At 41.5% G+C, this 24757-nt stretch overlaps 1 protein-coding gene across 1 annotated transcript; it reads right to left on the bottom strand.

The window, feature by feature from the left end:
- Window positions 1-4552: 4552 nt before the first annotated feature.
- KLHL23 (kelch like family member 23) lies at window positions 4553-18408 on the bottom strand. Its single transcript, XM_066345624.1, has 4 exons — window positions 18144-18408; window positions 16048-17262; window positions 11626-11778; window positions 4553-6610 (listed from the first exon to the last, which is right to left on the bottom strand). The coding sequence occupies exons 2-4, from the start codon at window positions 17258-17260 to the stop codon at window positions 6300-6302; spliced, it is 1677 nt and encodes a 558-aa protein (XP_066201721.1). The 5' UTR covers window positions 17261-17262; window positions 18144-18408; the 3' UTR covers window positions 4553-6299.
- Window positions 18409-24757: the final 6349 nt, after the last annotated feature.

Genomic DNA, 24757 nt, shown 5'->3' with positions numbered 1-24757 from the left:
TGAGCCCTTCAATAAGCATTGATAAGTTATGTCCTTAACTATTGTGAAAATTAATGAAGCTTTCATATCAATATTGCTATTTTGTAATTTTATAGAAGGATTGTTCTTATCTCACACTGCTGTATTTCTTAGCTGTCCAACTGTCACTGCTTAAATAGTTAAAGAACCTATGAAATGAGGAAATATTTTGGGGTTGTCCTATACATATTTATTTTTAATAATAATTAGTGAACAAATTGTAAAAGACTTTGTACGTTAACCTCAAGAAACACAAAATATTTCCCGTGTTCAGTCTTCCTCTCTCTCTTAGGAGCACAAATGAATCAGTATCCCCTGCGGGAAGACCCCAGCAGAATTCTCATCATTTAAAGGTTAGAACTGCTTCACAAGCATTCCTAAAGCACTGACAAGAGGGGTGGAATAACCATAATTAGCAAAGGTGAATTAAGATTCAAGGCACATGCCTTCCTAATATACAAAAAGATCTGGAGCGCTTTCCTGTCAGCAAAGAAGGGCTGTAGGATAAGCAATCGCATCTTTGATATAACTATAATGATTTTTCTTGCAATACATTTTATTCTCAGGCTAGAAAGGCCAGACCTTTGCAGAATAGTCTAATGGTCAATGACACTGTCACCAACTGCTTTTTTTCTTTTTCTTTTTTTACCAACTGCTCTTTTTCTTTTCTTTTCTTTTCTTTTTTTTTTTTAAAGTTACATGGGAATTTTATTTTGTGACAGAGAGAGAGAGGGACAGATAGGAACAGACAGACAGGAAGGGAGAGAGATGAGAAACATCAATTCTTCGTTGCAGCACCTTAGTTGTTCATTGATTACTTTCTCATATGTGCCTTGACCCGGGGGCTACAGCAGACCGAGTGACCCCTTGCTCAAGCCAGGGCTCAGGATGGTGAGCCTTGCTCAAACCAGATGAGCCTGCGCTCAAGCCGGCGACCTCGGGGTTTCGAACCTCGGTCCTCCAAGTCACAGTCCGACACTCTCTCCACTGCGCCACCGCCTGGTCAGGCTGCTTTTTTTCTTACTGTATAATCTACCTTCTAGTCCTCGGGGATCCCCAGGATCCATCATGTTTCATTCTTTTTTTTTTTTTTGGAAACTTTTTATGATTTTATTTATTCACTTTAGAAAGGAGAGAGAGAGAAGGGAGGAGGAGCAGGAAGCATCAACTCCCATATTTGCCTTGACCAGGCAAGCCCAGGGTTTCAAACTGGCAACCTCAGTGTCCCAGGTTCATACTTTATCCACTGCGCCAACACGGGTCATTGTGTTTTATTCTTTTTCCCCCTACCAGAACCTCCTCTCAGGTAAGATAAATTCAACCATATGGAACTGCAAGTCAGAGTAAGGCTTAATATATCACTGTCTGTGGTAGGCAGATGATGTCCATGTTCTAATGTGCAGAAACTGAACATATTAGGTTAAATGGCAAAGGTGGTAGATAGAATTAAGACTGCTAGAACTAAAACAGAAACCCAACTCAAAACAAAAAAGAAACTATTGGTTTACATTTTCTAATAATCAGACTATTAGAAAAGACAGAAATGGAACTGTATCAAGAAGGCCTAGAATCAGGACAACAATGTCATCTGTCCACCCTTCTCACTGTGCCTTCTATGTATCAATTCTCTTCACTCAAACCAGCTTACTCTCCATAGCAGAGAACTTGGCCAACCATATATCTGGACTGATCACTGTGGATGGGGGTGAGGTGCTATAATAGCCCAAGTGTAAGTGTTCCATAGGGAAAAAGTTAGGGCATCAGTACAGACATGGTCTCTGGGAGAACAAGGCAGATAGAAACCTCTAACTCAGCACTGGCCAGTTGGCTTAGTGGTAGAGTGTTGGCCTGGTGTGTGGACATCCCAGGTTTGATTTCCAGTCAGGGCACACAGGAGAAAAAACCATTTGCTTCTCCTCTCCTCCCCCCTTGTCTTTCTCTCTCTTCCCCTCCCACAACCATGGCTCCATTGGCTCGAACATATTGCCCCAAGACTGAGGATGGCTAGGACAGATCCGTGGCACCTCCAACTCAGGTGCTAAAAATAGCTCAGTTGCAAGCATGGCCACAGATGGGTAGATCATTGGCCCCAGACAGTGCTTGCCAGGTGGATCCCAGTCAGGGTGCATGTGGAAGTCTATCTCCCCTCAACTTGGAAAAGAATAAAAAGAAACCTATCTCAGTTGACTTCCAACAGATGTGCTCCAAGAATTTTTAAAACAAGCATGTCTGACTATTTAGTCAGGGGCATTGACCTCTTTCCCCTTAGATTGTCAAATAAAAAATGACAACAGCCAACACAGTATCTATCCGGTGTAAATGAGTATAAATTCTACCTATTTTTTGTCAGATAGGCAACAAAAAATGTATATTTGGGTGTGCCACATATTTTAGTTTGTGTGCCGTAAGATTGAAAAAAGTTGAAAATTGCTGCCCTAACTGCATTGACTATAACCTAAGAAATAAAGCTGTAATTATAATTTGTTTTCAGACTAATAAAACAGGTGTTTACTTTGCTTTATGTGGGAGGAGTTAGGAAAGGAAAATAATTTTGGGGAAGAGGGTCTACTGCTAGCTGCTCCAGCACCTACGCCAGATCATATGAAGGGCTATACCCTCTGCAGGCAGTATTCATCAGCTCAGGCTGCCACAACAAAATACCATCGATTGGGTGCCTTACTAAGATTTTTTCCAGTTCTGAGGTTGGAAGTCTGAGATCAGAGTGCCACCATGGTCGAGTTCTGATGAGGACTCTCTCTGGCTTGCAGAAGGCTGCCTTTTCAATGTGTCCCCCATGGTGGGGAGAGAAAGTTTTCTGGTGTCTTATAATGACATTAATCCTATCAGGATCAGGGCCCTACATTTATGACCTCATTTAACTTTAATTATTTCCATACGGGTCCTATCTCCAAATACATTTGCATTGGGAGAAAGCGCTTCAACCTATAAATTTTGTTGGACACAAGCATTCAGTCCATAACACAGCATATATTTACCTGAATGTGAAAACAAAGGCTAATGTGCCTTTAAGCAAGTACCCTAGATGTTGATTCTATTTCAGTTAAAACTAAAAACTAAGAATAGTGAGGCCTGACCTGTGGTGGTGCAGTGGATAAAGCGTCGACCTGGAAATGCTGAGGTCGCCAGTTCGAAACCCTGGGCTTGCCTGGTCAAGGCACAAATGGGAGTTGATGCTTCCAGCTCCTCCCCCCTTCTCTCTCTCTCTGTCTCTCCTCACTCTCTGTCTCTCCTCCTTCTCTCTCTCTCTCTCTCTCTGTCTCTCCCTCTCCTCTCTAAAAAATGAATAAATAAATAATTTTAAAAAACTATAAAAAAAATTTTAAAAAAAAAGAGGCACTTAAAAACTAATAATGAGAAACAGCCATTTTTAAAATTTGGATACTGAGTCCTCTTTAGTCATGCTTAAAATCATCTCCAGTTTTTTTATTTTTTAGTACAAGACAGATAGACAGGGACAGACATACATAAAGGGAGAGAGATGAGAAGCATCATCTCATAGTTTTGGCACCTTAGTTGTTTATCAATTGCTTTCTCATATGTGCCTTCACTGAGGGGCTCCAGCTGAAACCAGTGACCCCAAACTCAAGGCAGTGACCTTGAGCTCAAGCCAGCAACCATGGGGTCATGTCTATGATATCACGCTCAAGCCGGCAACCCTGCCTCAAGCTGGTGAGCCCATGCTCAAGCAAGCAACCTCAGGGCTTTGAACCCGGTTTCTCAGCATCCCAGGTCGTCCCTCTATTCACTGTGTCACCGCCTGGTCGGGCCATCTCCACGGTTTTAATTATTTCGCAAAATAGTCTTTGCCTTCTTATAGCAACAGCTTGCATTCAATTATAGTAAAATATTTATCGTTCATACTAGAGTAATTTGGAACTTTGAATATTTTGACAAATGTTTACCTTTCTTAATTCTTTCTTGTGTGCACAAATCAACAGCAAAAAAGAATTTTAAAGAAAATTGAAGCTGCAAATTAATACACCTCAGATCGAAAACTATTTCAAGATCCTTCAAGCACCTCCAAATGCTTTTTTGTAAAAATAATTGATACCATCATCCTTTAAAAAAAAGTATGCTGGATATACAAATGAAATGCTAGACCTTGAGAATACTAAGATATGATCTATGATCTTAAAACTAGCTAAGAGTCATGCTGTGCATATATAAATGATGAATCCTTTAAATGTGACCATGGGCATTTACTGCGGCTCCAACAGTCAGGAAAATATTGCCAGAGGTTGGACTTGAGTCAGAATTTTATAGAACCTACACAAGTTAAAAGGAGAAGGTGAGTGCAATTGTTCTCATCTATTCCATAAAACAAATATCTAAAGAATGAAGAGGCAATATATTAGTCCAGCATTAATTGCTTAATGTTCTTGAAAGCAATAAAATAGTCTGTAATTCAATTATCTAATGAAATAATCTATATAATTCAGGTGTTTCATAATTCAGACTGTCTTTCAACTCAACTGGTCCAAATTCAAGCAGTTTTACCACATACACAGTGATTTATTTATTTTTATTGAAAATACAAAGTAGTATTAAAGAACAACATTTAAATAAATTAAAAATCATTCCATATCCTCCTACATTAACACAATGAATTTCAGTATTTCAGTTTTGCATATTACCTTCCACACGCATAAAGATTTTACAAAGTCACAATCATAGTGTGCCTATTTTATATTGTGCTTATTTTGCTTGCTAAATTACAAACATGTCCATGTTTCTCGTCTTCCAAATAATTATCTTAATGGCATTATATTTCACTATTTTTATTAGCCCAGTTTTTTCATTGACATGTAGATCATTTCCAATTTTTTGCTGTTATAAGTAATACAGACATAAACATCCTCATGCATTTACCTTTTTTGGTTTGTTTTGCTTTTATACTATTCTTTAGAAGTAGAATTTATGGGCAAAGATATGGGCATTTTTATGTTTGTTTCTATGTAGTACCATGTTGCAATCCCAAAGGGTTGCAGCTATTTAAAATGCTGTATAAAGTGAATGTATCAAAGTTTCTTTCTCAAATTAAAAAAAAAAATGCTAGGTCATTTTAAGCTTCCATATTAAAAGTTAAAAATAATTACTGTCTCTTTAAAAAATGAAGGTTGTGGATAGGTGGTCTAACAGATTACTAAAGGTTTAGATGAGTTAATTGAAGCAATGCTTCCCAACCTTTCTCAAGTTATGGCACAGGTAGACATTTACAGAAAGTGGACAAGGGAGTTTTGGGCCCAGAATCTCTGGCCACCCAGGCCACCTCTGGCTGCCCCAAGGATTATGAGGAGCCACATCCAGGTACCTATGACCCAAAGTGCCAGTGTGCATGGGTTGGGTACTGAAGACAGGTTAAGTGACTCAATCCAAGTCACACAGTCTAGTTAGTGGTAGTGGCGGGAAATGAACGCAAACACTTCTCATTGAGGTATTTTCTACTATATCCCAACTGTTCGAAACGGGTTCTGGCTCTAACATTCAATTTTATATTCAGACTTGTCTATACTTAAGAATAAAAAGGATTTTCTACCATGCTTAAACTAAAGATAGCTAATCTAGTGATTTATATCAAAGCTAAAAATTAAAAAGTTCTTACTATCAGCCAATGTTTGACTAGTTCCTCTGAAATTTTTCAGATTTGCTACTCTTTTAAATTTAGTGTATAAACTCTCAAGTTATCTTTTAAACAGTATCTTGTCTATCTGTTAGTAAATAAAGAACAACAATAAATTATACATAAAACAGGGAAATAAACCTAGACTTTAAGTAAGTCCATATTCTAATAATTCTAAAGGTGATAAAAAAATTTTTAAGTGTTGATTTTATAGAGGTAGAGAAAATTCCCTCCTTAAATTTCAAATTCCTTCCTAGCTAAATGGATCTTAATGTACACTGCCTATTACATTACAGGGTCATAAGAGATATTTCATTCCAAAGAATGATTCTGATCTAAACCCAGTGTTCATGCTACCAGGAGAAAAAATTCACTACAAAGGCATTTCACCTTTTACCACCAAGTGTCCATACTACCTTGGAAAAGCAGAGATTATAGATGTTAACCCTACTGATTCAACTGTAAATATACATAAGACTTTTCTTGACCATTAATCACTGGGTTGGGGTGTAGAGTGGGGGTTAAAAATGAGAATTTACCTATTATGTGTCAGGTCACAAGAACAAGCAAGGGACTCCAAGCCCTGCATTTTTTATTACACCCCAACATAGTAATTACTTGATCATTTCTATAAATTCAATCAGACATTATACACACAGACACATCCGTGGGACCGCATGGCACTTGGAAGATTACCCACTATTTCCCACTTGTTAAGATCTGGATCATACTTTTCAATGCTCTGAAGATACGTTCCCTTTGAATAGGAATATCCTCCAGTGACATAAATACATCCATTCATGATGACGGCACCACACTCCATCCTTCTTTCCATCATGGGAGCTATCTCTCTCCATTCATTTTGTTCAGGGTCATAGCATTCCGTGATTGTAGTTTGTCCACCAACTAGATAGAGCTTACTTTCAAATGGAACTGAACACAATCCATACTCTATTAAAAAGAAAAAAAAACAGATTGTATTAGGATAACAAAATAAAAGAGATATCCTTAGGGTGCTGCTGTAATAATCCTTTACAACTAAGTACACAAAAACAGAGTATTACAGCACACACCATCACACGCTGAGCCATAAAATCCATCCCCTATTACCTGCCATGCTCTCAGGTCATCCTTCAGCTGCCTTTGCAGGATGTCGGGGAAGAACTGATTCTCAGACCACTACTAGCCTTCTGGGACTTTTCTTACAGCACAGACACCTTTTATTCCACACCTATGTGTAAAAGACGGTAGCAGCAGAGTCCCTCTGACATGAAGATGTTCTAGGTAACTGGTCTTAGCTGCTATCCCTGTCACCAGGGGCAGGCAATTGGTAGTGTCTGTTGCCACAGCTGTCACACAGATTACCCTGCTTGTCAAATTCACAGGTTTTCTCCTATATCACTTACAGCTTCTCCCTGTTCTTCACGTACTCTCCTTCCTCAGCTCATCCCTTATCTAATGCTATTTCCCAAGGTTCTGCACATAGCTATATTCTTGGCCTCACCCTCCCAAGACATCTCCTTCATCCCCGAACCCACAGTCAACCAAACAACTCCCAGATCTATACTTGGCTGCATTCTTCCTCCTGAGCTACGGACCCACAATTCCTGTTGCTTTCTGGGCAGCTCCTCTGGGCTATCCAACGAGTTCCTCACAGAACTAGAAAACTAAGCTCATCCTCTCCCTACTTCTCCCTTCCTATTGGCTGTCCTTCAGCGCTCCCCCCATCTTCCAGTCAACCAGCCAGAGACCCTGGAACGACTGTCAACTCCTTTCTCTCCCTCCTGTGTCTAATCAGTCAAGACAGCAATCACTACCAATTCAATCAACGTCAGATGGACAACGTTCCTCACACCTGTCCGTTTTCTACTCCTACCTCTTCAGGCTTCAGCCCTTCCCATCTGGTTTCTTAAACAGTCTTCGTAGATCTCACTGCCAGCGTTCTCCCAATCCATTCTAAAAGGAGCTCTCTTCTTAAAACTAGAACTGATCATACCTCACATTCTTTCTCTGAAACCTCTGATAGTTTTCTATTTTCAAAATTCTCCTGCCATTCGAAGCCCTCCATGATAGCACTCAACGGAACTTTCCCATCCAGTCTCTCATTCTACCCTCTTACAACCCACTCACATGTATCTACTCCCAGGCACTGGAATAAACCTGGAACTTTCCCGTCTGCCTGCCTTCACTGGCGAACTTTCTGCCAGAAAACCCTTCCTCAAAAACTAAGTTCCTTAACTGCAGCCTTTCTTTAAGGCCTAAATCATAACAACCTACTTCTGGAAGCTTCCAGGTTCTCCTTAACTAGCCTCAAGCTCTCTCTACCCTCAATTTCAATAGCACTTATTTGTAAGATTGTCCTGTATTCCTGCTATAAATGTATGTTTGCTATTAGATTCTGAGTTCCTATAGCAGTAGAAGCGATCCCTTCATCACCTCTGTACCTTACATAACAGCTAAAATGTCTTTCCCAAGGTCATTTCAATAAATATTATCTTGAATTTAATGGAATTATAGTCCCTTGTTTTCAACTACACAAAACTACTCCCCTTTAAGACGTTAAGAAAAAAAGATAACACTTATGTCATGTTTTTAAAATAACAGTTATTTCTTTGTAATCTAAGCAATACAGCTATAAGGCAGGGTCGACACTGACATCTGTGTTCTTCAGGAAGTGCCCCTAGAATGCGAAGCTGCACGCCTTGCTATAATTCAGAAGCTGTAGATCCAAATGCCAATAAGGGCTAAGGAGATAACATACTAGTGACATGAAGCAGGCTAGGGGCAAAGACAACAGCATGGCCTGTACTTCTGTGAAGTAACGAGAACGGGAGAGACTGTGAGGACACAGAGCACACAAGCCTCATTTAAAGGCAACAGCCACTACAAGGCCCAGTGCTTGCTCCCAGGAAGGAATATGATCCAAGGTTGCCAGTTCTACCAATTTTTCTAAGGCCAGAAATAGTGATTTTTTGTGTGTGTGTGAAATCTCCTGAATTTTAAATATTAGTAACAAGCCAATTAAAAATATTTTAAACACTGCCCAGGCCAAACAGAATATACCATGTAGGGTGCTAATTTGGTAACTTTGTTTCTTATATTACTTCAGGGAAAAGGCCAATGTAAATCAAAACTTTACAAACAGGCCCTGGCCGGGTGGCTCAGTGTATCAAGAATTGTCCTGATACACCGAGGCCACGGGTTTAATATCTGGTCAGGGCACATATGAAAAACAGTCAGCCTGACCAGGCAGTGGCACAGTGGATAGAGCACTGAACTGGGATGTGAAGAACCCAGGTTCGAGACCCTGAGGTCGCCCACTTGAGCGCGGGCTCAGCTGGTTTGAGCAAAGCTCACCAGCTTGGACCCAAGGTCGCCGGCTCAAGCAAGGGGTTACTCGGTTTGCTGAAGGCCTGCGGTCAAGGCACATATGAGAAAGCAATCAATGAACAACTAAGGTGTTGCAATGTGCAATGAAAAACTAATGATTAATGCTTCTCATCTCTCTCAGTTCCTGTCTGTCTGTCCCTATCTATCCCCCTCTCTCTGTCTCTGAAAAAAACACACACACACACACAAAAAAAGTCAATGAGTGCACAATTAAATAGAACTATAGAACGAGTTGATGCTTCTCTCTCCCCCCTCCTTTCTCTCTCTCTCAAATTAACAGAAAAATTAAAAACAAACTTTCCAAATGGAATGATAAGTTCTCACTGATTTATACTGTAGTTTCATATTTGACTTTTCAATTTGTCCTGGCTTTTCACATTGGACTTAAGTCTCGTCGACAGACTCTCATGCAGTGAATAAGTTATGTGCAATTTGAACATGCTATGGGGTATTTTTAAAAGAAGCAGTTTATGAAATATATAATATTTATAATGTCAATAACTTCCCTTTACTTCGTTATTCTGACTTTTCATATACTGGATTTTCTTTGTAAAGCTAAATCAAAGTAATAGCTAACTCTTCAGGTTAACATGAGGATCAAATGAGATAACAGTGTATTGTCAAACCTTACCTCTAATAAGCACTAGCTGACTGACCGTGGACAATTTATTTACTGTGTGCCTTAGATAATAAAATAATAAATGAGATAATAGTAGCACCAAGCTCACAGGATTGCTGTGAGGTTTACATAAATTAATACACGTAAAATTATTGGAATAGTTAGGGTCTGGCACATACTGAATAAATGTTAGCTATTACTCGATATAAGCTATTATTATTTCCATCATAACGTCATTGGCCATATGGAGAGTGGGGGGAGTCTGGAATAATACATATGGGCTACTAGGAAACAGAATCTACCCATTCTATGATGTCTGCTGAGTCAGGACAGCCTGTGGCTAAAGTCTCTTCTTATGCAAAGCCCATGACATCTATGGAGATGCAGCACCTTATTCAGATGTTCTCTACCGGAACTGTGGGATGACTTACATGCTGTACGGGTATCTGTAGCTGCACTGGTCAAAAGCAGGACAGCCTGCTCCCTTAAGGAGAGACAGGCTGCTTAGTAGTTGTAGCACAGTTTACGCAATCAGACTGCCTGAACAGAATCCTGGTCTATCGCTTCCAAATTGCGTGACCTTGGCAAAGTTACCTATCCTTTCTAAGCCTCCATTTCCAAATATGTAACAGAGGTAAACAATACCTACTCACAGGGTTGTAGTTAGAATTTAAGGTAATATTACATGCAAAGTGCTTAGTCAATAACTGGCCTATGAAAAGTGCTCAGAGTAAGCTGTTACTATTACCTCGCAGATGGTTCCAGCTTACGAATTTCAATTACGCTCTCCAGCAACCCACACAGAAAGAAGCCTGATGCTATGTGGAAAAAAACTCATAGTATGGTGATTTGGTGATATGATCTTTCCTAACAAAATAAACTTAAATGCAAGGCATAACTGTAAGAGGATATAGCTTATGCTTAAAGAGAAAAATCAAAGAACAAAAGACACCACAGAAAGCTTGCCATTCCTTTTGAGCAGATATACGTCCCCTTTAGGATCGTTAAAGCAAGGCCAACATAAGGCTCTGCACATTGTAGGAGGGAGTGCTTAATTAGCTACTGAAACCCAGAAAGAGCATGCTTCTAAAAGAAGAAAGCATCTCCTGCCGAACTGAATCAATAGGTACCCTTCCCAACTATTTGACAGATGAATGCTTTTCACTTGTCTATAAATGGTTTTATATAAAACAGGTAAATGAAAGAAAGCACATAACAAAGAAATAGGAAACACAAAAAATAATCAGTGAATTTCTTTTTTTCTCTTTTAGGAAGAAAGAGAGGGAGGAGAGAGATGAGAAGCATCAACTTGTAGTTGCTGCACTTTAGTTGTTCATTGATTGGTTCTCATATGTTGCCTTAATGGGGGAGTGACGCTCAAGACAAACCAGTGACCCCTCGCTCGAGCCAATGACCTTGAGATCATGGTGATGTACTCAAGCTGGCAAGCACGTGATCAAGCTGGAGACCTCAGCATCCTGGGTCAACGTTCTATCTACTACTTTTAATCACACAGGCTTAAAATGTGTGCTGTGTAAAGACATGAAAGACATGAAAGTATTTGTAGATGTGATCTAACCTGAATAATCTAAATTGTGATTATTGTCACATGGACACAAATATTTTAAGCCTTTTAATTACACTTATATGTAGCCTACTATAATTTTAGCATTTAGTCCATTTTTAGTCACCCCTCCTACTGATAAGCTACCGTATTTTTCACTCCACAAGACGCACTTTCTTGCCCTTCCAAAGGTGGAGGGAAAAATGTCCGTGCATCTTATGGAGCAAAAAATACGGTATTTTATTAAATATTTTAACACACCATATGTTCAGAATATATTTTTTCTTATTTTCCTCCTTAAAACCCTAAGGTGTGTCTTATGGTCAGGTGCCTCTTATGGAGCGAAAATTATGGTATATTACAACATGTACTATTGAGACAGTATTTTGTTACCTGGATGAGGACTAGAGGTGATAAGACTCCATTCGTTGATATCGGAATTGTAGCTCTGGACCTTGTCATAGGTGCAGCTTCCTCTGTAGCCACAGTGTCCACCAATGACATAGATAACTTCATGTAAGACACAGGCAGTAGCATTTCCCACACCTGTGTGTTAATTAAAATCACATTTTCAGAATATTGTATTCTTTTTGTTATTACTGATAGTAGATGTAAAGCCCTGTACTCGGTGCTATGAAGGTTAGAAGAATGAAAAAGAAAGGTTCTTTGCATTCTTTTAAAAGAAGGTGGGACAGTGGCCCTGGCCGGTTGGCTCAGTGGTAGAGCGTCGGCCGGGCATGCAGGAGTCCCAGGTTCGATTCCCGACCAGGGCACACAGGAGAAGCGCCCATCTGCTTCTCCACCCCTCCCCCTCTCCTTCTTCTCTGTCTCTCTCTTCCCCTCCCGCAGCCAAGGCTCCACTGGAGCAAAGTTTGCCCGGGCGCTGAGGATGACTCTGTGGCCTCTGCCTCAGGTGCTAGAATTGCTCTGATTGTGGCAGAGCAACGCCCCAAGATGGGCAGGGCATCGCCCTTGGTGGGCATGCCGGGTGGATCCCGTCGGGCGCATGTGGGAGTCTGTCTGACTGCCTCCCCGTTTCTAGCTTCGAGAAAAAAAAAAATTAAATAAATAAATAAATAAATAAAAGAAGGCGAGACAGTTACATAAATAACAAAAACACAGGGTACCACTGTGACTATGCAGAGCAAGGAGACAATGCTTCTAAGAAAATCATGGTAGGAGATGGCAAAAATAATGTTTTTCATTCTTATTTATTGATTTTAGAGAGAGAAAAAGGGAGAGAGAGAGAGAAAAAACACACAATGATTTGTTGTTCCATCCATTCATTGCATCAACTGGTCGATTCCTGCATGTTCCCTGACTGGGGATCAAACTTGCAACACTGGTGCACCTGATGACACTCCAACCAGCTGAGCTACCTGGCCAGGCCGGGAAACGGCAACATTTGATTTGGGCCTTAGCAGGTAGGACTTTAGCAGGTAAAGGAGAGAGGAAGCCATCCCTCGTGAGGGCAAGGCAAGTGCAAAAGGCTCACTGGTCAGTTCAAGTAGCTATTTTGACTCTGCCACCCCGGAAGGGAAGGTGGCACACCTAGGGGCTGTCCTTGGGGAATTAAAACTGGCAGGGTAAGTTGGAGCCATGTGGCAAAGAATCCTGAAGCTCAGCTAAGTAATCTGGACTTAATGCAGCAGGATTTTTAAGGGTTTTCAACAAAGGAAGGGAAGGACTTCAAAGGTAGAAGGGTAGAACTGGTCCAGGTGAGAAGTGATGAGGGCCTGAGTTAAAAGGGGTCTTGGGCACAGAGGAAGGTACACGGAGGCAAGAGACACAGGTAAAACGGGACGTGACGACCGACTGAGTTGGAGACAAGATGGATTCTGAGGTCCTGAGCTCAGAAAACTGGGAAGCACTGATGGCACAGAAAAATAAGCAGGAAGAGAGAACGGTTTCCGCAGAGAACCAGAGAGGAAGAACGAGGACGAGGCTCATTTTAGTGGAAATGTCAGCTTAATCTTGGGAACAAGTTTTACTTAGCACTGTTCCATGGCAGGTGCAGTTCAATCTCCTTGTCATTTCTATTTCAAAACAAAAGTGAATTTGCAAGCAGGGCAGTTAAGATGAGGGGGGGGGATTAGAAGTTCCTAAACAGCCATCTATTTATTTCTTCTCTGTACCTCCCTCAACCAAAAAAGGAAATGAATTTGAAATTTGACATTACTCAGTTTAAGCTCTCTCTCATTACCAGGGAAAGAAGCTAGTTAGTTCACTTCAAGACTATAAAATAAAACAAACTGGAAAAAATAACGTTAAACTTTCTACATAAAAATGGGAAACTAAAGCTCAGCAGGAGTTTGTTTTATCATCAGAACCAGCCCAAACTGCACATAACTGACAAAATGTTACCCTTTCCTGGGATGATTAGATATAATCAGGAATCAAAACTTCAAGTTAAAGGTATAAAACTTTGAACTTTCAGAGCCAGGGGGCAGGTGGGAGACGGCCTTGGCATGAGGGTCTCCCATTCTTCTCAGGGTCAGTCAAGAACACAGGTGGCTTTCTCTCAGGGTGGGCACACCAGGGCAGCATTTTATTTTCAGCAAGCACTGCTTCAAATGATTTAACAAAATTCCAGTAAAGTAGTAAATTTCCATCTTCAAAGAAATATAATATAAACTACAAAATCACCGAAACTTATCTCATCATTAAGAAACAGAGGCAGAGGCAGAGACTGGCCTTAGGTAGCACACTGGATGGAGCGTCGACCTGGAATGCTGAAGGTGCTGGTTCAAAATCCTGGCTTTGCCCAGTCAAGGCACATACCAGAAGAGGCAATGAATGAACTAAAGTGAAGCAACTAGGAGCTGATACTTCTCAATCCCCCACTCTTCCTCTCTCTGTAAAGTCAGTAATCATTTTTCTTTTCTGTTGCGGCACCTTAGTTGTTCATCGACTGTTCTCTCCTATGTGCCTTGACCAGGGTGGATGAAGCCAGCAACCTTGGGTTCAAGCCAGCGACCACGGGGTCATCTCTATGATCCCACACTCAAGCCCGCAACGTCGGAGTTTCGAACCTGGGTCCTCAGCGTCCCAAGCCAATGCTCCAGCCATGACCAGGTGGTGACCTGGTCATGCTAAATAAAATCTTAAGGAAAAAAAAAAAGAAAAATGAAAGAAACAGGCAGAAATGTATCGAGGTTTACAATCACTGCTAAAATATTTGCAAGGTCCTTGTTCCTTTTACAAAAGAGGAGTCAGGACATTCAGAACCACCTTGGAGAAGGGAACGGGAATCTGTAAGTGGGGGTCACACTAGGCAGAGTAAAGAACCAGAGCAGCAACAGCCGTGGGCTTGAAGCCACCTGCTCCCACCCTACCAACCACTGCTGAGCCTTTGGGCATACAGGAGAGTGGTCATGATTTAATAAGAATAATAATTCTGTCCTATCAAAGCTGACATGTTCTTCTACAATGACATTCATGACAACAATGCATAACACCGAGTGCTTACTGTTTTAGACACTGTTCTAAGCATATCACATGCATAAGTTCATTTAATTCTCTCAAATGCCTGAACTACATACTGCCACCCCCACTGTACAGACGGCAAAACTGAAGCACAGGGAGACTACACAATCCTCCCAGCTCAGCAGCAAGTGAGGAGAAAGGACGAGTCCCCGAGCGGGCAGCCTGACTTCAGAAGCAGTGTGCCTGATCACAAGACTACTCTGCCTCTCAGGCTTCCTGCTTGGCCTCCAAGGATCTCACCAGGTCAGGCCAGGTCAGATTCCCACACCCTCACGACGGCTGAAAAAGAAATAGAAAGGCCTGGGAAGAAACATTTGGGATAAAATGACAGAAATTTGGTAACAACCTACCAATTGTCTTTGTGCAACTCCCCGGCACCAATGAATAAATGTAATTAAGAAAGATTCCAGTTTAACCTTTTTTTCCAGTGGGAGGGAAAGAAAGCAAGCCTAATCCTCGTACCAGACAGCAGAAAATACAGTGTTTATCAGCCAGATACTGAGACCCAATAGCATGCCTGGCTCTGCGGGCCACAGAGGGGAGGTATGGGATCTGCCTCGCTCTTTAACACTAGGAGACAAGACTTGAATCACAAAAGCAGACTGTCTCTAGTTTTTGAGAGAATGTAATTTGTTACACCCAACAGGGACCAAACCTTTCAAGGTTTTAATGAAAGACCTTTTAAAAGAAGATCAGATAATAAGAGGAAAAAGCTGAATATTTAAAAGAATAAAAAAAAAAGCATTCAGCCCTGGTCAGGTAGCTCGGCTGGTTGGAGCGTCGTCCCCACACGCCAGGGTTGCAGGTTCCATCCCCGCTCAGGGCACATACAACAGTCAACCAATAAATGCACAGATAGACGGAACAACAAATCGATGTTTCTCTCTCCCTCTCTCTTCCTTCCTCTCTCTCTAAAATCAATAAATAAAAATTTTAAGAAAAAAGGGTTCATTTTCAAGAACAGCCAATATAAATAAACAAGCGCAAATAAAACTACCCAGCTTTCTCTATTTAGTCTTTGACTTAAATGTAAATTCTTAAGGTTCAAAATAGGTTGTAAACTAAGACAAATGAATTATACTGGTTTCTAATATAAGTATTTGGAGCCTGAGTAGAGTATTCTAAGTATGTAAAGCTCAGACAAGTTGGGGAGTGCTACACTATGTTTTTATTTGGAATATTCTGCACAATATTATTTGTATAATCTATAATTCCTAAATACCATTCCAAAGTGATAAATTCCTTTTAAAGTTATTTGCAAGAGAAGCAAGACCACTGGCCTAACCTCAAACACCTAAAGAATACAGAATAAACAAAATCTGCACTTACCTTTAATCATGTTTGCAATGGGAATCCATTTCTCTTTTAATGGATCATAGAACTCGGCCTCTTCTGCTGGAGCTCCTTTTCTGTAACCACCTAAAGCATAGACACAGCCACCCAAGGTGACTGCACAGTGGTAATACCTGGCGTTGAGCATTGGCAAACCTTCCGTCCATTCATCACTTTCACTGTTATAGATCCACATTGTGTCAAGAGCTTCTATGTTATCTGTCCTGTAACCCCCGGTTACATAAATGTTGGGTCCCAAACAAGTAACACCATAGCTCTCTCTCGTATAATCCGGTATTTCTGCTCCTTGAATCCAAACATTTGTCAAAGGATCCCATATGTGAACCTCTGATAAAGGATGCCAGTAATAGCCTCCAATGATATACATTGTGGCTGTGGACCTCTGGGAAATCTCTTTATGCATGGGATTCAAAGCATTGTATATTAGAGACCGTATCTTATTTTCGGTTAGTAAGCAGCTTCTTTGAAGGCCTAAAGCTGTTTTTAAATACACTGGATCTATATCTATGTTGATATAGCTTAGTAGATTGTACAGGCATTCAGCTCGATTTTCTACATCATAAGCAGTCCACTTAATAACAGGCTCTATGATAGCTTCTTCTTTCCAAACACTGAGATTCTTTCTGGACAAGATAAAGAGAAACTTTTCAAGGCTGATTTCCAGAAATTCTTCTTGTTGCCATACTTCCTTAAACCTTGAACACAGAATTCTTTGAGATTCCTTCTCTAGTTCTGGACACACATGAAATTCTGCAAAGGAGTGCATTCCAATACAATTATCAATATCCAGGTGTCTTACCAAAAACTGCTCACAAGCTTTCTTTACTGAGAGGAACTGTAGCAGATCTGCCGCTTCCAGCAGGCTTTGAACATTTCTTTTAGTTATTTCAATTTGGGAAGTGTATGCATAATTTACAAGACCTTCCAAAATATCATGGTGGATGCCAGATATTTTTATTTTACTTTTAAATTTTTCTTTCATGTCAGCTGTGAACATTGCCTTAAAATAATTGCTGCAAGCAGCTAAAACAGCCCGGTGACAATGGAAAATTATGCCTGAAGGACACTGAAGGGTAATATCAGTAAATAATCCATCCAAGTAAAATGTTTTGAATGCATCCAGAAAATCCACCGGATGCGCTGAATCCTTGAAAAGGTAAATATAATCTTCTTGTCCTTTTAGAGCCATGGCTGCAATAAATATGAAACAATACACGTTTTTCAATTTTGCATATTACCTCAAATCAATACTAAATGTTCTGATCATTAAAGTGATTGATTAGCATCAAACACACTCCCAAACTAGACTAAGTTCGGCACTGTAAATGCAAAATGTGGATAGACTATTTCGTAATTGATATAATGGTCAATTTAAATTCAGGGCAGTTCGGAGCCTGAAATAAAGCCCGCGCATTTTTCGATAGTCCCGGATTTTTCAATAGTCCATTCTAGAAGAAAAGCATTGATTTCCTACCCCAAATAGCCAGTCTCCAGTCTCTCCCGCACAGGCGGCCCCAGAGACAGGCCAAGCGTCCGAGGGGTTACCCCATTCAACTGGGGAGCCGTCCTCGGTTCGATCCCCATTCAGCCTTTTTCCCTTTCACGTAACTTGCAGATGCCAAGAGAGGGATGATCGAAATATAATGAGACAAGTAGTCTCGGAAAAGGGAAACCCTGTGCCTTTCCGCTGAAGGAAGGAGATAAAGGAAAGCGGCGCGCCAGGGCGCCCGACTCCGCGTCCCCTCCCCCGCGGTGCCGCAGGGGTTTCCGCACGCCGAGCCTGGGCCCGCGCCTGGGCCCGGCTTCCCGCCGCAGACCGGCCGCCCCGCCCCGGGGCCTGGCGCGGGGACTCGGCTCCCGGGCGCCAGGTGCCCCCGGCCCTCGGCCCTGGCCGCCTCGCAGGTGTGGGGAGGGCGCCGCGGGCGCCCCGCTCAGCCCGGCCCGGCGCCGCGGCCATTGTCTCCGCGCCTCTGCCGCGGGCGGGCTCCCGAGGCGCTGCGGCCTCACTCTCCCGCGCTCGGTCCCGCTCTCCCGCCCGCAGGCCTGGGGCGGCGGGGCGGCCCCGCACCTACCTCCGGCGGCAGCTTGGGGACGCGGTAATGGCCCGCAGTTAGCGGCGAGCGGGGGCGGAGGCGCCTCCGGACCCTCTGACCATCTTTGGAAGAGGCGCGGCGGAGGCTGCCTGCTAGTGCAGCTTCAGCCCACAAGCGGCTCCTATTTTGGTGCCCTGGCTGCTCCCGCCTCCAACCGAACAGCCCCCCACGAGATCTGGGCGCGGGGCCACTCGCGGAGCTCCCAGGTGGCGGCCGCTGCGGACAGGGGCGGGGCGGAACGGCACGGCTGGCGCGCGCTGCAGCCCCTCCTGGGCGGCTCCCCCCGCGGCAGGTGGGACGGCTTCCTGTCCCCTCCCTCGGGGGCTGTCTCTCAAGCACATATACCCCCGAGCATTTTCTCTCTTGACAAATTCTCTTCAGTTCCGATTTAAGAGCACCTATGAGAGCTGGGAAGGGGGTTCCCTTTACCTTTCCTTCAGTAGCTCTAGCCAGGTCCAGCTCTAAAGGAGGGGGAGAGGCGGAGGGGAAAGTGTAGTGAGAATGCAGCAAAACTGAAGGTCTGGCACTGAGGTCTTCAAAATGTCAGAATTAGCTGCGGCTTTCCCACGAACGCCTCAGCAGAGCACCCAAGAGGGAGCCTCTGGGGTTGATTTGCACACTATGGGTTAACCTGGAAGCTCTGAGATAAACTGGGAACAGAAAGAGCCAAGGATTCAGGTTATCTTATTTAGAGCAGAGTAACTGGAAGGAGTCACCAGTTCAATCACATAAAAATGTCCATGTGCTACCCCAGAAAGTTCTTTATTTGTGTGTGTGCCAACAAAAGCTAATATCAAATATTTTTATTTCTCATTCATTCATTTATAAGTAGGATTTTATTGAGTGCCTGATAGGGCGAGGCACTGGTAATAGAGCGGTGAATATAGACAGCCGTCATGGATTTAGAGTCCAGCCATCTTAAGGGAGGAAGCGGACTTGGATGAAAGGAACACCAGAGACCCAGTGTGTTTACGGGTCTGAAAGAAAGAATATACAAATGGATAACGGCCACACTGTATATAGCAACAGACCTCTGAATGACCTAAGCAGTCCAGGAAGCCAAACCACAATTTCTGAAGCTATTGGACCAGAACAGGCAGGACAGGTCAATACTGCCAGCTTCCTTATTTATACCCCTATTTCCAACTCAGGACCACCAGAGAAAGACCAATAGGTTCCTAAACCAATGACATATAATACCCTTTGCTTCTAATAGACCGCCTACAGATTTCCCAGGCCACGAAACTCCAATCAGAGTGGACCTAAGACCTTCCTCCCCTTATTTTCACTCTTATGTAAACTTTCCCATTCCCAGCCTGCCTTTGAGCCATTGCCAAACGCAAGTAAGTGTAGGTGGCTGAATCTCTTGCTATAGCAACATTTGGAGGGGGGAAAAAAAGCATCTGTTTGTTCTCATTTGAGTGGTTTTAGCTCCACATGGCAGACCATCTCAGTTGAATTATGTGGGATGCTGGTTATGCAGCACCCCACAACCACAATCACCACCTAGACTTCTGGGGGATGGATATCTAGGAATCTGCATTATAATCGAGGGTATCAGGGATTGGTGTTTTGTTTTGTTTTTCAGATAGCACAATATATGTTGGACCCAAAGTTGGAGAATAATGAAAGGTTTAACATCCCAACATCTGGTAAACAGTTTGGTAGAGAAGGAAAGTAAATGAGATTTAGTTTCCAGCTTAAGGTTCATCTCTGCCATTTATCTAACATGTAACTTTAAACAAGTTACTAACCTTTTCTGATCCTTAGTTTTCTGAGCTGTAAAACACACACACACAAAAGAAATGAATACTTTTTCAACCTAACAAGGTTATTGAAAAGATCAAGTTACAGATGTGAAGGCACTTAAGACGTGGTGTGTAAATGTTAGCTATTATAATGAAAGGATATTTACAATCTGTTTGAAAATTAGCATCTTATTAACTTTCTTCAAAAAATTATGAACTTGGGCCTGGCCTGTGGTGGCGCAGTGGATAAAGCATCAACCTGGAATACTGAAGTTGCCAGTTCAAAACCCTAGGCTTACAAGGCACCTATAACAATCAATGAACAGAAAGTGAAACAACTGTGAGTTGGATACTTCTCGCCCCCATCTTTGTAAAATCAATAAATAAAATCTTTTTAAAAATTATGAATTTTGTAGTTAATTTCAATAATAGACAGTTTGTCTTTCACAATCAATAGTGATGTTACTGGTGTTGTCATTCAAGGATACCATGTGACATTAAAGATAGGGCATTTTTTCCATGCTTGTCACTGAAGTGTGGAGATGACTGTGACTATGATGACAAGGTTGATGTGCAGAAAGTATGATATAGGCTTTGGCTAACTCAGAGCAGGAGCTTCTAGAATCATAACTGCATGTAATAAGTGAATGATTCTTTTTCTAAATTTTTTAGTTATTGATTTTAGAAAGAGAGGAAGGGAGAGACAGATAGAAGCATAGCTCTGTTCCTATATGTGCAATGACCAAGGTTCGAACCTGCAAACTTTGTGCATCAGGATACTGTGCTAACCAACCAAGCTATCCGGCCAGGACTGAATGATTATTGAATAACAAAATTTAATATTTTTATTTGTGCGGTTATTTCAGATTGCTGTATAGACAAATTAAAACTTTTGTTTCCATTGCCTAATGTTCCCTGGTATATATCGTTATATGTCAATGACATATCAGTTAAAATAAAGACCAAAAAAAGTGTATATCAGTATACATTAGACTGCCTCAACTTGCCAAGAGAGGAGCAGGTCCTGAAGGATATTGCCAGCAGTTCCTCTTTCCCACATGCCTTATCAAAGAGACCATGCAAATGCTAAAATATTTGATGCACTCAGAAACATATAATTAGCATTCATAAATTAAATTAATTAACCACACTGTTCAAGAAAACAAATGTAACATCTGTGAATTCAAGTCTTTACGGAAATAAATAGCCACCATGGAGATGAAACATAAATGACACTTGGCAGATACTAAGCTTGGCATGGACTTACATGCCATTTGACATCCCACTTCACTTTTCAGTAGACTCTTGGTTTCTAAAAATAACTTTTTTTTTTTTTTTTTTTTTTTTTTTTTTTTTTACAGGGACAGAGAGAAAGTCAGAGAGAGGGATAGATAGGGACAAACAGCAGACAGGAATGGAGAGAGATGAGAAGCATCAATCATCAGTTTTTCATTGCGACACCTTAGTTGGTCATTGATTGCTTTTTCATATGTGCCTTGACTGCAGCAGACTGAGTAACCCCTTGCTCGAGCCAGTGACCTTTGGTCCAAGCTGGTGAGCTTTTTGCTCAAGCTAGATGAGCCTGCGCTCAAGCAGGTGACCTTGGGGTCTTGAACCTGGGTCTTCTGCATCCCAGTCCGACGCTCTATCCACTGCGCCACCGCCAGGCTAAAAATAACTTTATTTATTTGTTTATTGTTTTTATCTTATTAATATGTCTTTCCACTAAGTAGTGCTGTGTCATTGTTTGATACGCTAATTGCAATATCATCAATGTGTGTAAATAGCAGACATATACAGGAAATTTTGTATACTTCATTTACATACTAGATTCAACAAGTTGCTATTAATTAAAAAAATAGGAGGTATAATTTATAAGGCCACAACATATAGCTCTATAGGTCGTGCATGGCCCAATTCCAGCTCATTCCACTCAAAAAGAATGCAGTGTGAATGCTGTACTCAGGAGTTGGACAATACAGAACTAGCACAAGTATATGTGGCTGCCTGGAAGTTGATATGTCTTGGATAAACCTTTTTGATATGCTTCCCAGAAAATGAGAAAGTAAACATTCTTTTTTTGACCCCCCCCCCCCATTTTTAAGATTTTTTTTTTTTTGGTAAGAGAAGCAGGGAGAGAAAGACAGGAACATCAAGCTGTGCCTGTATGTGCCCTGACCAGGAAACTGAACTAGCAACTTCCATGCTCTCCAGGACCACGCTTCAGTCCGGCCAGGGCTTACTTTTCTAATTTATTGATTGATTCTTAGAGAGACAGAGAAAGGAAGAGGGGGGGGGGGAGGGGGAAGGGAAGCAGTCATTTGTTGTTACACTCAGTCATGGCCTCATCGGTTGCTTCCTGTGTGTCCTGACCAAAGATCAAACCCACAACCCTGTTTTTTGGGGACGAGGCTTTTAACTGGCTGAGCTAACCAGCCAGGGCCGAATTTATTTTATTTTTAAAATTTTTCAATTATAGTTGACATTTGGTATTATTTTACATTAGTTTCAGGTGTATAGCATAGTGATTAAACATTTATATAACTTATGAAGTGATGCTCCTGGTAAGTATAGTACTCACCTGGCACCATGCATAGTTATTACAATATCTTTGACTATATTTCCTATGCTGTACTCTACATTCCATGACTATTTAGCAACTACCAATTTGTATTTCTTAATCCCTTAGCCTTTTTCACCCAGCCTTCCAACCCCCTCTCAGCAGGCAACCATCAGTTTGTTCTCTGCAGCTATGAGTCTGTTACTGTTTTGTTAATTTTTGTTTTTTAGATTCCACATGTTATGAAATCTTACCGTATTTGTTTTTCTCTAACTTATTTCACTTAGCATAATACCCTCTAGGTCTATCTTTGTTGTTGCAAATGATAAGATTGCCTTCTTTTTTATGGCTAATATTCCATTGTATATATCATATATCCTACTTCTTTATCCAGTCATCTATTGATGGGCACTTAGATTGCTTCTATATCTTGGCTATTATAAATAATGCTGCAATAAATATAGGGGTGCATATATCTTTTCAAATTAGTGTTCTGGATTTCTCTGAATAAAGCCCCCAGAAGTGGAATTGCTGGGTCATAAAATAGTTCTGTTTTTAATTTAATTTTATTATTTTTTTCTGTTTTTAATTTTTTAAGGAACTCCCACACCATTTTCCCTAATGGCTGCACCAATTTGCAATCTCACCAACAGTCCACGAGGGTTCTCTTTCCTCTACGTCCTTGTCAACACTTGTTGTTTATGGATTTATTCATGATAGCCATTCTGAAATGTGGGAGGTGATATCTCATTGTGGTTTTAATATGCTTTTCTCTGATGGTTGAGCATCTTTTCAGATGTCGATTGGTCATCTGTATGTCTGAATTGTCTATTCAGGTCTTTCACCCACTTTTCAACTGCACTGTTTTTTTTGGTGTTGAGTTGTATGAATTCTTCATAAATTTTGGATATTAACCCCTTTACTGGATATACCATTAGTGAATATCATCTTCCATTCAGTAGGTTGTCTTTTTGTTTTGTTGATGGTTTCCCTTGCTGTGCAAAAACTTTTTAATTTGATGTAGTCCCATTTGTTTATTTGTTGTTTTGTTTCCCTTGCCCAGAGGAGATATATCAGAAAAAATACTACCAAGAGCAATGTCAGAGTGTTTACTGCCTGTGTTTTCTTCCAGGGATTTTGAAGTTTGGGTATTACATTTATGTCTATAATCCTTTTTGAGGTTATTATTATATATGGTGGAAGAAGGTAGTCTAATTTCAGTTTTTGCATGTATTTGTCCAATTTTCCCAACACCATTTATTGAATGTATTGTCTTTCTCCCATTGTATGTTCTTGCCTCCTTTGTCATATATTAATTGACCATATAGGGATGGGTTTACTTCTGGTCCATTAATATATGTGGGTCTGTGTTTTGCCAGTACCATGCTGGTTTTTTTTTTGTTTTGTTTTGTTTTTTTCTGAAGCTGGAAATGGGGAGAGACAGTCAGACAGACTCCCGCATGCGCCCGACCGGGATCCACCCGGCACGCCCACCAGGGGCGACGCTCTGCCCACCAGGGGGCGATGCTCTGCCCCGGGGGGGGGGGGGGGGGGTTGCTCTGCCGCGACCAGAGCCACTCTAGCGCCTGGGGCAGAGGCCAAGGAGCCATCCCCAGCGCCCAGGCCATCTTTGTTCCAATGGAGCCTTGGCTGCGGGAGGGGAAGAGAGAGACAGAAAGGAGGGGGTGGGGGGTGGAGAAGCAAATGGGCGCTTCTCCTGTGTGCCCTGGCCGGGAATCAAACCCGGGAACCCCCGCATGCCAGGCTGACGCTCTACCGCTGAGCCAACCAGCCAGGGTCATGTTTTGATTACTATAGCCTTATAGTATAGTTTGATATCAGGCAGTATAATACCTCCAAATTCTTCTTTCTCAAGATTGCTGTGGCTATTTGGAGTCTTTTGTGGGTCCATATAAATTGTAGGATTATTTGCTTTAGTTCTGTGAAAAATGCCATTGGTATTTTGATAGGGTTTGCACTGAATTTATAGATTGCTTTGAATAGTATGGACACGTTAACAATATTAATTTTCCCTATCCATGAACACTATATCTGCTTTTATATATTTGTATCTTCTTCAGTTTCTAAGAAAGTGAAAATTCTAATGACTGGGTACTAAGCGCTTTTGCAAGTCAAAAGGTTTCCAATTCCTTGTTTTCAATAAAAGTCAAAGAGCATTTTTGGCAAGTAATTTGGAAAGAATCCACAAAATAAGTGGCACTGTTTTAATAAAATCTCTCTCATTCCATCTACTTGTCTGTGTGAACACTTTCTCCCAGGGATTA

This window comes from Saccopteryx leptura, chromosome 7, assembly GCF_036850995.1.
Source record: "Saccopteryx leptura isolate mSacLep1 chromosome 7, mSacLep1_pri_phased_curated, whole genome shotgun sequence".
NCBI classification, from domain to species: domain Eukaryota; kingdom Metazoa; phylum Chordata; class Mammalia; order Chiroptera; family Emballonuridae; genus Saccopteryx; species Saccopteryx leptura.
The sequence above is the reverse complement of the archived record's forward strand: the minus strand, read 5'-3'. Positions and strand labels throughout refer to the sequence as shown.